Source organism: Vulpes vulpes, chromosome 10, assembly GCF_048418805.1.
Source record: "Vulpes vulpes isolate BD-2025 chromosome 10, VulVul3, whole genome shotgun sequence".
NCBI classification, from domain to species: Eukaryota; Metazoa; Chordata; class Mammalia; order Carnivora; family Canidae; genus Vulpes; species Vulpes vulpes.
The window spans coordinates 18,385,042-18,398,393 of record NC_132789.1 but is presented as its reverse complement, the minus strand read 5'-3'; the positions used below and the strand labels follow the sequence as shown (position 1 = coordinate 18,398,393).

The 13,352-nt window shown below is 49.5% G+C and overlaps 2 protein-coding genes across 4 annotated transcripts in view; one reads left to right on the top strand and one right to left on the bottom strand.

Moving 5' to 3' along the window:
• The window catches only part of SART3 (spliceosome associated factor 3, U4/U6 recycling protein), a 37,690-nt gene extending 36,161 nt beyond the window's left edge, over positions 1–1,529 (top strand). For both annotated transcript variants that reach the window (XM_025986656.2, XM_025986655.2), the window contains exon 19: positions 557–1,529. In XM_025986656.2, the coding sequence (XP_025842441.2) occupies positions 557–734 (178 nt within the window). In that variant the 3' untranslated portion in view covers positions 735–1,529. The remainder of the gene's footprint in view (positions 1–556) is intronic.
• Positions 1,530–3,369: 1,840 nt separating this feature from the next.
• On the bottom strand, positions 3,370–9,091 carry FICD (FIC domain protein adenylyltransferase). 2 transcript variants are annotated; one of them, XM_025986640.2, is made up of 4 exons: positions 8,963–9,091; positions 8,516–8,781; positions 7,143–7,495; positions 3,370–6,181 (listed from the first exon to the last, which is right to left on the bottom strand). In XM_025986640.2, exons 3-4 carry the CDS (start codon positions 7,441–7,443, stop codon positions 5,106–5,108), a joined length of 1,377 nt encoding a protein of 458 aa, XP_025842425.1. In that variant the 5' UTR covers positions 7,444–7,495; positions 8,516–8,781; positions 8,963–9,091; the 3' UTR covers positions 3,370–5,105. The 2 variants fall into 2 exon arrangements, with proteins under 2 accessions (XP_025842425.1, XP_025842427.1); XM_025986642.2 differs by having other exon boundaries at positions 8,673–8,781.
• Between the last annotated feature and the right edge of the window lie 4,261 nt (positions 9,092–13,352).

Here is a 13,352-nt window from a genome sequence, read left to right as displayed (position 1 = left end):
GAACCCTTCCTGGTATTTGCCAGTTTACACTTGGGATTTATTTGAGATCATTTGGTTTCTAGGCAGTGATTATTTTTAAAGTCTCCTTGGGCAGTAGAATCCATCATGTAGATTCTTATTGCTCTGGCTGTAATCTGATAAGAGGTAGCTTTCATCTGGTGGGAAGGAGACCACAAAGTTGTGAGGTTATTTGGTGAGGTCTGAAAGAAGATAGCATTTTTATCCACTCTGCATGTAACTATTACACAGGGTTGGTCTTTGCCAAAATTGTTTAGGCAGTTTGTTTAAACTGGTTTTTGCATATTAGTCAAAGTCACGGAGAACAGGGATCATCTCTCCTTTCTGGTTTTTAGGTTTTTACTCTTTACCTATTAACTTGGTACTCTGCACATTCCAAGAAACTTCTGTAGTAACTGACATAGAAATGAATTCAGAAAGTATGGTTTTCACCTTGTAACTTTGGGTAATTGAAGACCATCCTGGCTTATTTGCACAAAGAAATCAGGGGCCATGGATTGTTGCTTTGTAAGGGTACATCCAGTGTTTGCTCTTCTAGGCGGGGGAAGGGGAGAACCCAGCTCTGCCTGCTGCCTCGTGCCCTGCAGCGCCCGAGCACGACAGCTGCTCAGGCTGAGAATGGCCCTGCCCCACAGCCGGCGGTCACCACTTCAGCAGCCACCGAGGCACCCAAGATGTCCAATGCTGACTTCGCCAAGTTGCTTCTGAGAAAGTGAAATGGGACTCTGGAGAAGGGAAATGCCTTACTTCATGCTGTCCAGGAAGAGCACCCGGCACCCAGCTGTACTCTGGGTATGGAAGGGCCTAGGACAGCACCCCTCCTACATATTTTCCTCTGGGTCAGACAGAAAAGGGATGAGGGTGTCCAAGGAAAGAGGCTTGAAGTGCTCCCTCATATTGAGGGCAGTAGGAGGAAAATTGATCACTCTGTGGGTTGGGCCCAGCGTGTAGTTTCTTTAAGATATTTTTGTGTCTTATAGAGTGAGAAACAGAAGTGAAACTCAAACCCGTTTTGAGACCCACTTGTCCAGGTGTTTTCGGCCATCTCTGGCCCTCTTTTTATAAGACACTTCTCTTACAGCCTGCATAGCACGTGGGCCCATCACTCTTTTAATTTTAAAAGACAAAATGGCAGATGCTAGTAATTCACCAGAATGGCCTATTTTAGTAAAGGGGTGGTGGGAATAGGGAAGTCACATAAAAAAAAAAATGTGATGGATTTCTGTTCAAGGGAGGGGGCGCTGTGCGTTTTTATATTATGTATTTGTAAAAGACACATCAACCCATTGTTTTATGTTTCCTAAAAGCAAAATATTTGTGACCTTTGTTTTCTATGGGAGTTCTGTGTGCCACCTGCTGTGGACCATTTTCTTTGCCTAGTGATGAGTGAACTGTGTTCTTTGTCTAAATACTGAGTTTCAGCCCTTTGGTTTTGTTTAAATATCATGTCAAGTGCAAACTTAAATTCCCCCCTCTTAGCTTTGTTTATTAAACTGAAGTTCTCTTAAAAACGTCTTGCCGAATGGTACTCAGATGTGCATTCAGACACGGCTGTACTTTGAGATGGGTGCACTTGCGTTACTGAACGTGTAAATAGAACTTTTGTAAGTCAACTCCTCTTGTTCCTCTGATTTAAGTCATTTCAGTTGTGATGGGTCCTCAGTTTTATTTTATTTTATTTTTTTTTTAAATTTGAGTTCTCAATTTTTTTTTTTTTTTTTTTTTATTTATGATAGTCACAGAGAGAGAGAGAAAGGCAGAGACACAGGCGGAGGAATAAGCAGGCTCCATGCACCGGAGCCTGATGTGGGATTCGATCCCGGGTCTCCAGGATCACGCCCTGGGCCAAAGGCAGGCGCCAAACCGCTGCGCCACCCAGGGATCCCGGGTCCTCAGTTTTAAACTTCACTTTGCTGCATTTTGGCCCGTTCGCTTCTAAGCTTTTTTTTTTTTTTTTTAATCTTTCATCTCTTATCAAATATTTATTGCTTTAAAAGCTACCTTGCCAGTTCAGTAGGGAGACGGATTTTTTCATAAAGACACTGAGAGAAGAAATCAGGAAATGCTTTCATGTGTGGGAGAAATCAGCCCACTTTATCTGGTTGTTAAGTTTTTGTGCATCAGGCTTTACTGCATTTTTAATGGGAAATTGGAAGCGCCATCCAGAAGTGTTGACAGAAGAGCAAAAGGAACTCCTTACACGCCTGTTCTTGAGCTTCAGCAAGCATTCCCATCTAGTGCAGGGTTCCTCATCTTTGCCACACACCCCCACTCGGCCCCCAGCCCCAGTAACAGTGCAGCGCACCGTGGCCTCCAGGAGATCAGGCCCTGAGGGCCACGGTTTTTTTCATTACTCCTAGAAACATTAGCAGTAATGCTTTTGTGTCCTCAACTGCCCAAATTCCCTGTTTCCTGAGGTTTTTTTTTTTCTTAATATTTTATTATTCTGGGGGGGGAGCGGGGAGAGGCAGAGACACAGAGGGAGAAGCAGGCTCCACGCAGTGAACCCGACGTGGGACTCGATCCCTGGTCTCCAAGATCAGGCCCTGGGCTGAAGGGGACGCTAAACCACTGAGCCACCAGGGTTGCCCTCCTGATGTTTTTTAAGTGCATCCCCCCACCCCCTAGGAAGTTAGGATTGGTTAATAAACCTCTGAAGTCTCTGAAGGTCCCTCTCTACCGTGTCTTTCTCTTTTGCACAAAACATTTTTGGTTAGGTGTTCCTCGTGAATTAAATTCAAATAGTGGCCAGGAGAACGTATGCCGTAACGCTGGTCCCTCCTGTGTTCTTTGGAATGGGCACTCACCCCACCCCTGCCACCCACCCATGGAAGCGACTGGGGATGTGCAGGAACTGCCACCGAGGAGCCCTGAGCATCTCCTGACCAGTCCAGGCTGACGTGGCTTCACTCCTGTTGCTGCACATCTCACCATTCTCTCTTGCTGTTGGCCAGTCTTCTGCCCTCACTTTGTGCTTTCCCATGTCAACACGGAACTGGAGCTGCTCAGACTTGAGCTCAGGGTATTGATGGTCCTAGAAACGGAGTGTCAGGAACATGTGAGTGGGTTTATGTGTTTTCCCCAGGAAATCAAGAACTGATGGTAAACAGAAGCACGAAACACCATCTGAGTTACTGGCGTGTTAGTGGAAGACCAGTAAGTACATCATCCCTGCCAGTGCAGGTAGGTAGCTGACCCACATAGTTCCGTATCACCTTCTTGTCGAAATTACTATCTTGCATCTATTCTTCTGCCATTATACAAACAGGGCTTAAAAGTTCTGAAAGAATTCCTCCTCCATCTTTATGACAGATGGGAACATCTCTTGAATAAGACGGCAGGTCTCAGGCCTTTATTAATAAAATACTTTATTAGAGTCAGTAATCTGTTAAAATAACATCCTTCACAATAAAGCTAAAGTGCACATTTCTCTATATAGTACAAACTACGCACTTCTGGTCAGGCTTCCTTGGTGTGCTGCTAAGACCAAGACGCCAGAAGAGTTCAGGTTGAAGAGATACCTTATGGCAGCATACAAGTATGAAAATATTTTTTTATAAAGGTTTGAATAATTCTCACTTGGGGCCACTTCACACATCTTTTTCTCAATCTTTCAGAAAGCGACTCTGTGCCTATCCTACAAGTAAGTTATAAGCACCTGCTACCTCAGAACAGTGACCTCTTTACAGTCAGGCTGTGACTTCCAAGTCAGAGACCACACTTTGTGTTCACCATCATTCTGACCCTGACAAAGTGCACGACAGCGTTAGATGTCCCAGGCTCTGTCACTGGGAGAGGAACCCGTGGCCCTTTGGACTCTTGAGTAGCATAGCAGCAGTCATATCGGCACCTGTGCCAATATATTAACGGTACAGGAAATTATTCTTCCATAGAACGAAGACTTAGAAACTTGGCCGTATTACATAGAATGTTTTATCATTCTACAAGTTGCTAGAAAAATAAGGCTACTCTAGGCAATCTCTTCTGCTTCCCCGATGGGATGCTGGACAGTACCATGGCTGTGGGAGGTGGGGGTCAAATCAGAAAGTGGATAAAACTGCATGACAAAAGGGATGCATCCTGGCTGTTTTTAAAGGTTTTTCTTAGTTTGGTAGAAACTTCATCTAATTATCAAAAATTCTTATTTGGTGTCGATGTGGCAACTGTTTTTACAGATGTGTTCTTGAGTATTTACCGACACAAGACGTTCAACTCAAGAGTCGGGGGTGAGGGCCGACTTGGCCACTCGCACAGTACCTGATCTGCAGTAGGATTCAGTTGACAAACCCAGAGAATCTGCAGACTAAAACATCTGGTCTGAGCTGCTGCAAACGAAGTGTGAGAAACATTGCATACACAGAGAAAACCAAGCTGGCCGCTCCCCTATTCTTAATTAGAAAAATAGTCTTGATAAGGGAAAAATAACAGCCTCTGGTACTAGGGTGTGCAAGCTATGACTCCAGGACTTCCTTGAAACAAGCAAGGTATCTAACTAAAAATGTTGTCAACATTTTTACTTCACCTCTCAGAAGTTTGCTCTACTAATGAGAATTAGTCACAACGCTAATCTCTTTGTAGGAGAGCAAAATTCTCTAAGAAAGCAAGCTTTCAGTCATTTCTCAAAACTGGAACCAGGTTCTCCCCAAGAGTGCTGACCTCTCAGGTCAAATCACAGAACACTTGGAGGAGTTCCTCCTATGGCTTCTGGACCTCCTTCCACACTTCTGGCCTCTCCCCACGTGAGTGCAAATTCTGCTCCAGAACCGGTGTTCTGGTCACACACACAGCACTGATGCCCCCAAAGCCTACCTAGGGCCACCAGCACAGACAGCACGGACACCATACAACATTTACTAGCCCAAGAGGAGAAAATAAATAATAACTTGGGCTGAATTATAAGTTACCTTAGACATAGGGCTTAATAATTTAGGTTTTCTCTTTTTTTTTTAACTAAAACATTTGGAGGTAAAGAATGTTTTAAGTCCTTTTTCTGTCTCCTTTTGCTTTGGGAGACAGTCCGGTTTCTAGAAGTGCTAAGATTTCCCTCTCTCCGGGACACCCTTGTCACCAAGGGAGGATTTCCAGGGTTATGGCTTTACAGGCAGTGTCTCCTTAAACCCGGAGTGGTTGGGTTTGGCCTCTGGCAGTGCCACCGGGTACTCCGTTGTGGCAAAGAGCAGAGTGTCCAGAGTGGTTTCTGTACACTTGGCGATGAAGCGGATGAATGGCCTCACATCGCCTTCGTTGGCAACTTCCAGTACATGGTAGTACTCAGACCTCTGCTCCTTGCGGATGGTGATGGGTGGGTAGCCCGCCTGCATCAGGATGAGGTTCATCAGCAGGCGCGAGGTCCTTCCATTGCCATCGATGAAAGGGTGAATGTAAACCAGTTTATAATGGGCCAGTGCTGCAAACTCCACTGGGTGCAGATTCATGGCATCCTCGGAGTTGAGCCACTGTATGAACTCCTGCATCTGCTTTTCAACATCTTGAGGATGGGGAGGGATGTGGTGTCCCACAAGGACCTGTGTCGTCCGAAACCTGCCAGCTTCCACTGGATCCACATAGCCCAGCACCCGCCTGTGGATCTCTAACACGTCACTGATGGTGACAGACCCAATGCGGGAAACGAGCGTTGTGTTGATGTAAGTCATTGCTGCGTGCATGCCAATGACCTCGTTCTGCTCCTCCAGGCTTTTCCCTGGCACGGCATAGCGGGTCTCGAGGATGTGCCTGATTTCTGAGAGGGTGAGGGTGTTGCCCTCGATTGCGACCGTGTGGTAGATGTGATGGTAGTAGGTTTCCTCCATGACCCTGCGCAGCGCAGAGTTGCCCTTGGGGATGGACATGACCTTTTTCACTTTGCTGTCGATGATGCTGAAATACCTCTGGTCGATCTCTTCTACCAATGGCAGTGTCCGGTCCCGGTTGACCAGCGCTTTCTCATGGTAGGGCGAGATGGTCAACGCTCTGGTGTATAAGTAATCTGCCTGGATGATGTCCTTGTCCTCTTCTGAAAAGATGCCGAACTCGTTGAGTGCATCTACAAAGTCTGGGTCCATTTTGAGGGCATGCAGGAAGAGCTTGTGGGCTTTCTCCCGCTTGCCTTGGCGTTTCATTTCCAGAGCCTGGTTCAGAGCTGCTTTGGCTTCCAACTTACCAGCTAGAAAAGAGCCAGAGAAGCATTGGCAGAGAGGGTAGGGAGGGCAGAGGATGTTCGGGGAGCCATCCCTTGTGTTGACCCTTCAGGGGGCTTGTTTCGGCTACTCTGTTCACGGTACCACTTCACATGTATGGGTGCATTTGTGCCCCACAGCTGGTGATTGTCTGTGTGTCCCCTGGGAGGTATTGCCTAGACTCCCTGGCCCCCTGCCTTCTGAGTACCAAAGTGAGTGGCTGTGGCCGCAGCTCCTGTTGGTTGGCTTTCCTATATTCTCAGCTCTCTCCTATCCTGGATCAATCCTGGTGATGCTGGTCCCTAGCCCTGTCCCTTTAGGCATAGGCTGTTAACAGCTGCTCCCCTGGTGCTTAACTCTGGAGGTTTCCCCATTCCCTGGGCTGTTCTTTCAATCTTTTAACCCAGTGGTTCTCAACCAGGGGTGATTTTGCCCCCCAGGGGGAGCTGGTGGTGCCTGAAGACGTGTTACGTGTTGCGGTTGTCAAGTTGAGGGGGGCAGTGCTACTGGCATCCAGTGGGTAGAGCCCAGAGATGCTGCTCAGTATCCTACAATGCACCACAGCGGACAGTGCAGAGGGCAAGAAACTGCTCTAGATATAGCCCTCCCTCACCAGCCCCTCCACCTGCTGAGAAAAAGGAGCTCAGTGGGCTTCTTTTTCTCAAATGCCCAGGCTCTCTTACTCTCTGCTCTCTGCCTGGTACACTTTCCCCTCATGCCTCTTCCTTTGGGTCATTTTCCTATTTACACTGGGGTCTCAGCTCAGGCCTTCCCTCCAGGGAGCCTTCCTGGTATGCTCCCCTGCTTCCCCATCACCACGCTGGTGACGCTGTATCAGCCAATTGCCATCTTGTCTAGGCTGGGAGCTTAAGGCGGACCTGTTCACCAGACACATGGGACACAATCTACCCAGTTAAGGATTGAAGGGAGGTGGCCAGTCTGCCTTACCTGGAGAGGCCCTGGTCTTGACCACCCGCAGTGCTGCATCCCTGGAGGTAACACTGAGCTCTGTGGACGGGCTGGTGCACTTGGTGACGGCATGCTGCACCCTGTCCAACTTGCTCCTCAGCAGGTAGAAGCCTTTAAGCACGGTCAAACACTGCTCTTCCAGGGTCCCCAGCGGCAGCAGCAGTGCCAGCAGGGACCCCAACACCATGCTCAGCAGTATCACCCATAGGAAGCGACCCCAGACTGACACCCACTTTGGTTCAGTCACTGCCATCACTGAAGCCATCGGCATGAGTGTCATCTGGACTTAGGGGTGGGCCCCCCACACATACTCAGTTGCCAGAGAGCAGGATCTGCAGGGAAACAGGAGTTGTAGATGAAGCAGGGGAAGGGGACACATTCAGGATAGGTTTCTGAGTTCAGCTGGGGCTTGGAGGGCCCCACACCTCTTATTTCCCTATGACTCAGGGAGAGGGGGGAGTGGGCAAGGCAGGAAGTGAATATAAATGGGAAGGGGCCATCCTGGAGGACTGGTACCACTTCAAAGGCACTGTAACTCTGAAAAGTAATGCCACTGCACTCAACATTTATTGAGCGCTTACTGTGTGCCAGGCCCTGTGCTAAGCACTAAAGACCTCACACATACTGTCTCTTGTAATCTTCAACAGGAGCTGATGCTACTGTCCATCCCACTTCTCCAGATGAGGAAACAGGCTCAGAGAGATGAAGCCCTTTGAGTAAGGGACAGCCTTAGGACTTGAATTCAGGAACCCATGGCTCCAAAGTCACCCCCCTTGACCACAGACCTCTGACCACAGGCATATCCAGACTGGCCAAGGTGGTTTGAGGTCTGTTCTTTGATACAACCGTTTGGTGGCCTGATTTGCTGCCACATGGGTGCCCGCCTCTTGTGCCCACACCCTGGTATTAGCCACAGTGCTGCTACCCTTCCAGCCTTCCCTTCCTACCTGTGCAGCAAGGATCTCACCTAGAGCCTGGGCAGTCCAAGCATCTCAAGAGGAACGTAAGCTGTGGGCCAGAGTAGATGACCACTCACCCTCCACTTGGCAGTGGGCATGTGCTTCCGGCTGGCAGCGGGAATGGAGGGGTCTGGTGTGCAAGTACCACTATGCTAACAATAAGCATTTATTAAGCAACTATGGTGTACTGAGCACTAGGCTGAGTGCTAGCCATGCATTTATCTCAATCCCTAACACCCTATGAAGGAAAGCTACCCCCAGCTTCATTTTACAGGCAAGGGAAACTGAAGCAGAGAGAGTAAGTCAAACTCCAGAAGGCTTTGCGAGTAAATAGAAGCATCAGGAGTGAATCCCCAGTGCATCTGGGAAGAGTGCCCAGGTCTTGATCTCTACCTTATTTCCAACCAGGGCCCGTGCTCTGGCCTGCTTCTGGCGCCGGGCCTCCAAGACCCAGACAGGACTGCTTAGGCTTCTGATGGTCCAGGGCTTACAGCCCAACGGGGAGCCTGGCTCCTTGATACACCTGCAACGGCTTGGCCTGTGCTCTCACCGGGGCACGCTGGGCGTGCTGTGGGGGTTCACGGCCTCGTCTCGGTGCTCGGGGCGGCTCCCCGAGAGACGGAATCCGCGGCAGGGTGGAGCTCGCCAGGGACCCGGGTCTGCGCGGGGCAGGCAAGAGATGCGGACGTCTCACCCCTACCACCCCAGAAGGGGGAAACTGAGGCCCGCGGGGCGAAGCGGCTGGACGGAGGTCCCTCTGGATCCCGCCCAGGGCTCCCCTCCCCGCCGCCCCCTGCCCAGCTCGCTCCTTCCGAGGCGCCCGGGCTCGCCCCCTCCTACCGCGCGCTGCGGCCCGACCCCGCCGCGGCTTCCCGGCGCTCCGAGGCTCCGCAGCCGCCGGCTCCCAGGCCCCGCTCGCCGCCGGCCCTCTGGCCCCGCCCCCGCCAACTCGCCATTGGCCGGCCGGCCAGCCTCGTCGCGGCGGATTGGCTTCCCCGACTCGTCCGCCCCTCGCACTTCCGGGTTCTAGCGTCGGGGTCGGCCGCCCCGGGAAAGGCGCGCCGTGGGTCACCCCCATTGGCTGGCTCCTGTGTTGGCCTCGTGCCGGCGGCAGCCAATAGGCAGCCGGGGGGGCGGGGCCGGGGCGGCAGGCGGGAGCAGCGGGCGCGGTTGCCGGGAGGTCGCTGCCGGGGCCTGCGCTTCCGTAGCTGTAAGATGAGGACGCCCCCGCCCTGTTAGTCTGACTTCGGAGCACCTGCCCCTAGCCTCGACCCCGGGGTACCAGGGTAGCCAGCTGCCCCCTTTCTCACCTCCCTTTACCTTTTCCTCTTTTCAATTTGCATCCACTCGAGGAGGAACTGGCAGGTTTATTTAGCTTCCCAGACAGATTGGGATTTTCGCCTTGAAGCAGAGAGCTGAAGCCTCCGTCTTTGTTCACAGATACTGAAAATCAACATCCATGGGCGCCTGGGGGCTGAGTTGGTTAAGCATCTGCCTTTGGCTCAGGTCATGATGGGGGGGGGGCGGTCCTGGAATCGAGTCCCGCGTAGGGCTCCTCGCTCAGTGCGGTGCCTGCTTCTCCCTCTCTGCCCCTCGCCCTGCTTGTGCTCCCTTTCTCTCTCTCAAATAAGTAAAATCTTAGGTGGTGCGGCGGGGAGCACCTGGGTGGCTCAGTCGGTTAAGCATCTGCCTTTGGCTCAGGTCGTGATCCCCAGGTCCTGGGATCGGGGCCCACATTGGGTTCCCTCCAAGGAGCCTGCTTCTCCCTTGCCTGTGTCTCTGCCTCTCTCTGTGTCTCTCTCAAGAATAAATAAATAAAAGTCTTAAAAATAAAATAACATCCAGGACGTGCCCAGAAATGCTAAGCATTAAGATGTTAGCCATATAGATTCTGGAGGCAGAGAGACGCGGGCTTCAATTCAGTCTTTGTCATCTAAGCTGTGACCTTGAGCAAGTTACTCCAAGATTCAGATTTTCCATTTGTAAAATGGGGACAAAGAGCCTACCATGACTTTGGCCTCAAGTTCAGGATCCACTGAGGCCTGACTCTTCAAGATCTGACCTTCTCCGTGACACACATTCCCCCTGGGAGCCACTGTCAGGCAGAGGTTGTGGGTGTCACCATTGGAGCCACATAGCCCTGGGTTCCAGTACCAGCTCTGCCACTTGCAAACTGAGTTACATTTAGCAAGTGACCTGATCTCACTGGTCCAGTCTGCTTTTCTGTAAAATGGGGACAGTGATGATGATTCCTCCTCATAGCATTTTCTGTGAGGGTAAAGTGAGATCCAACATGGCTCGCACAAAGCAAACACTTGATAAATATCTGCTGTTGCATTTATTCCTAGACAAGACACAAAGTCATTGCTTTTTGTTATTCCCAGAAGAAATTGTCAGACCTGGGGGTGGCTCCAATCACTGAGGAGAGACTCCACGTCCTTTCATAGGTCTTAATCTGCTACCAGTTTAGGCAAGCTGCTGACCCACAGCCAGAAGTGTGCTGTCATAAAAGACACCATGGGGGCCGGGGTGCATTGCAAGGGGACGGGCCAAGCAGCTTTGGCCCTTGCTAGCTGTGCTTCCTGTTTGTGTCTTGTAACCCTTCCCCATTCCCCCAGCTCCCAGCCCTTGGCATGGAGAATGGCACACAGTAAATGCTCAAGAAATTTTGTTGACTCAAATACCTGAAGCAGGACAAATCATGGTGTTTTTAAGAAACAAAATCAGGATAGTGGTTATTTCTGGGGCTTCTGTTTCTGTCTTTTGAACAAAGGTCTCAAACATTGTTCTCTTGAAGTCCTGCGAATTTCACTTCTGATGACTCAAGCAGTAATACTCTAAAAACTTTTCCCAGAGGAGGGCCTGCTATGCAACCAGCTAATTATGAGAGATGGTTAGTGGAGTAGAAAGCAGTGTGGCTCAGGGGTCAGACAGGTATGTGTTCAAATGTAGCTACCTCTTATTAGCTGTCACTTACCCCACTGAACTGGGTATCATGGGGCTTGTGGACTTCTTCCCCTCCCAGGCATAAGGTGATGTCATCATCTGCTTATAAAGGCACCATACAGTGGCACCTGGGTGGCTCAGTTAAGCATCTGCCTTTGGCTCAGGTCATGATCTCAAGATCCTGGGATGGAGCCTCAGTGTCAGGTTCCCTGTTCTCCCTCTGTCCCTCCACCTGCTCCTGCTAGCTCTCTGTCTCTTCCTCTCAAATAAATAAATAGAATCTTTTTAAAAATTAAAAAAACAATAAAGGCACTTTCCACATTCTGAGATGCCAGTGTCACCTCCTCAATGAGCTTAGAACCATGGGCAGCAAATCCAGAAGCTACATCAGAACCATCGACTGACGAGTAAAATTGCCTGGTTATGAGACAACAGGGGTTGGTGGGAAGGGTGGAGAAGGTGAGAGTACCTGCCTTATCCAAAATGGGCAGCAGCTTCTCAGCTCTAGCCTACATTTTAGTTTGTAAAAAAGGAATTGCATCCAGGGGAACCTGCCTTTGGCTCAGGTCATGATCCTGGGTCCTGGGATCGAGTCCCACATCAGGCTCCCCACGGGGAGCCTACTTCTCCCTCTGCCTATGTCTCTGCCTCGCTGTTTGTCTCTCATGAATAAATTAAAAAAATATTTTTTAAAAATATACCCACAAGTTGACAGATTTTCTAATTTTTCAAAAGAAACGTCAGGCCTAGAATTTTAAGCAAATTCTCCAGATTTTTAAAGAGTTGGCATATCTGCCCACTGGCTACGGAGGACTGCCAGACCGTAATCCCTGTTTTAGACCTGTAAAATGGGTGGGGGACGGTGACTGGGAACCCAGGAAGGAACATCACAAATGCTCCTCGGCAGATGAGCGCACCCACTGCCTGTGGCCACCAGGGGCCAGTGATTCACCAGGCATCACTTCTCCCATTCACTCTCTTCCATCACAGTTTTCTTGACTGCGTTCAGCTGCGTTGAATGCACAAAATATGGTCCCTGAAGCGATATTGAAAAGTTGGCTTGCTCCACCTTAAGCATTCCGTATTGGGTGGAAATAGCCTCCTCGCGGCCCACGGAGGAGTTCTCTAAAAGCTTATCCTGACACTTGACAAAGATCCTGCAAAGTGGCTGCTTGGGAAATGTGTCTATTATGCAAAACAAAACAAAACAAACCTTTATGCATCTTTAAGAAACAGCAGTCAAGCGCTTCTTGCTGGCAGAGTCGGATTCTATTGCTTAGGAAACACAAAACTCCCCAACTGAAGGCTATATTGCGTTGAAATGGCTCCAGAATGACTCAACTTCATTTCAAAGAAAATGTACCATACAGGTCCCCTTGCCCCTTTCCCTAGCCTCCTTGGATTTTCCCCCTCTCCTTCTGATTTAGAGCTGAAGAGGCCCCCCAGCAGCCCTTCTCCCAGACTCCTGACATCATCAGTTTGCGTACCCAGTGGGGTCGGGCCCAGTGCCTGAGGCATCCCCAAGGGACAGGGTTTGAGGGAATACCTGCTCTAGACCAATAAAGTCCTCCAACCCAATGTCCTTGGCCCTTGGCTCATGCTCTGGATTCGGGATGGTCTCAGACATGCAAATAAGCGTTGTTTTCAGAGCAAATCACTTGGGGGGAGTGATATTTCTTTCTTCCAAAAATTTAAGCCTTACTCCTTCATTTCTTGTTAAATAGCCAAAATAACCAATTATTTTATTTCGTTATTTTTTAAGTTGAAGTATGGTTGGCATGCAATATTATATTAGTTTTGGGTATACGACATAGTGATTTGACGACGAGGGCTCCGTGCTCGCCAGGAGGAGTGCAGTTACTGTCTGCCACCTTACAGTGTTATTACCACTGCTTTATTTCCTAAAAGCAAAATGAAATCACAGATATAATAGAAGGCACAAATAAATGGTAAGAAAACAAATTCCCATGCATGATTGTATTAGATATTTTTTAATGCACATCTATTATTAACTTATCAAATATTTCAGCCATCCAGAAGGCATAGATAATAAAAAGGGTACCTGTGTTCCTGCCCCCCCCCCACTTTAAGAAATATCATATTGGGGTGCCCGGGTGGTACAGCTGGTTGAGTGTTCAGCTCTTGATTTCAGCTCAGGTCATGATCTTGGGGTCCTGGATGGAGCTCCACGTTTAGTGTGGAGTCTGCTGGAGATTCTCTCTCCCTCTCCCTTTGCCCCTCCCGCTCATACTCTTCTCTTTCTGTGTCTCTAAAAACAAACAAA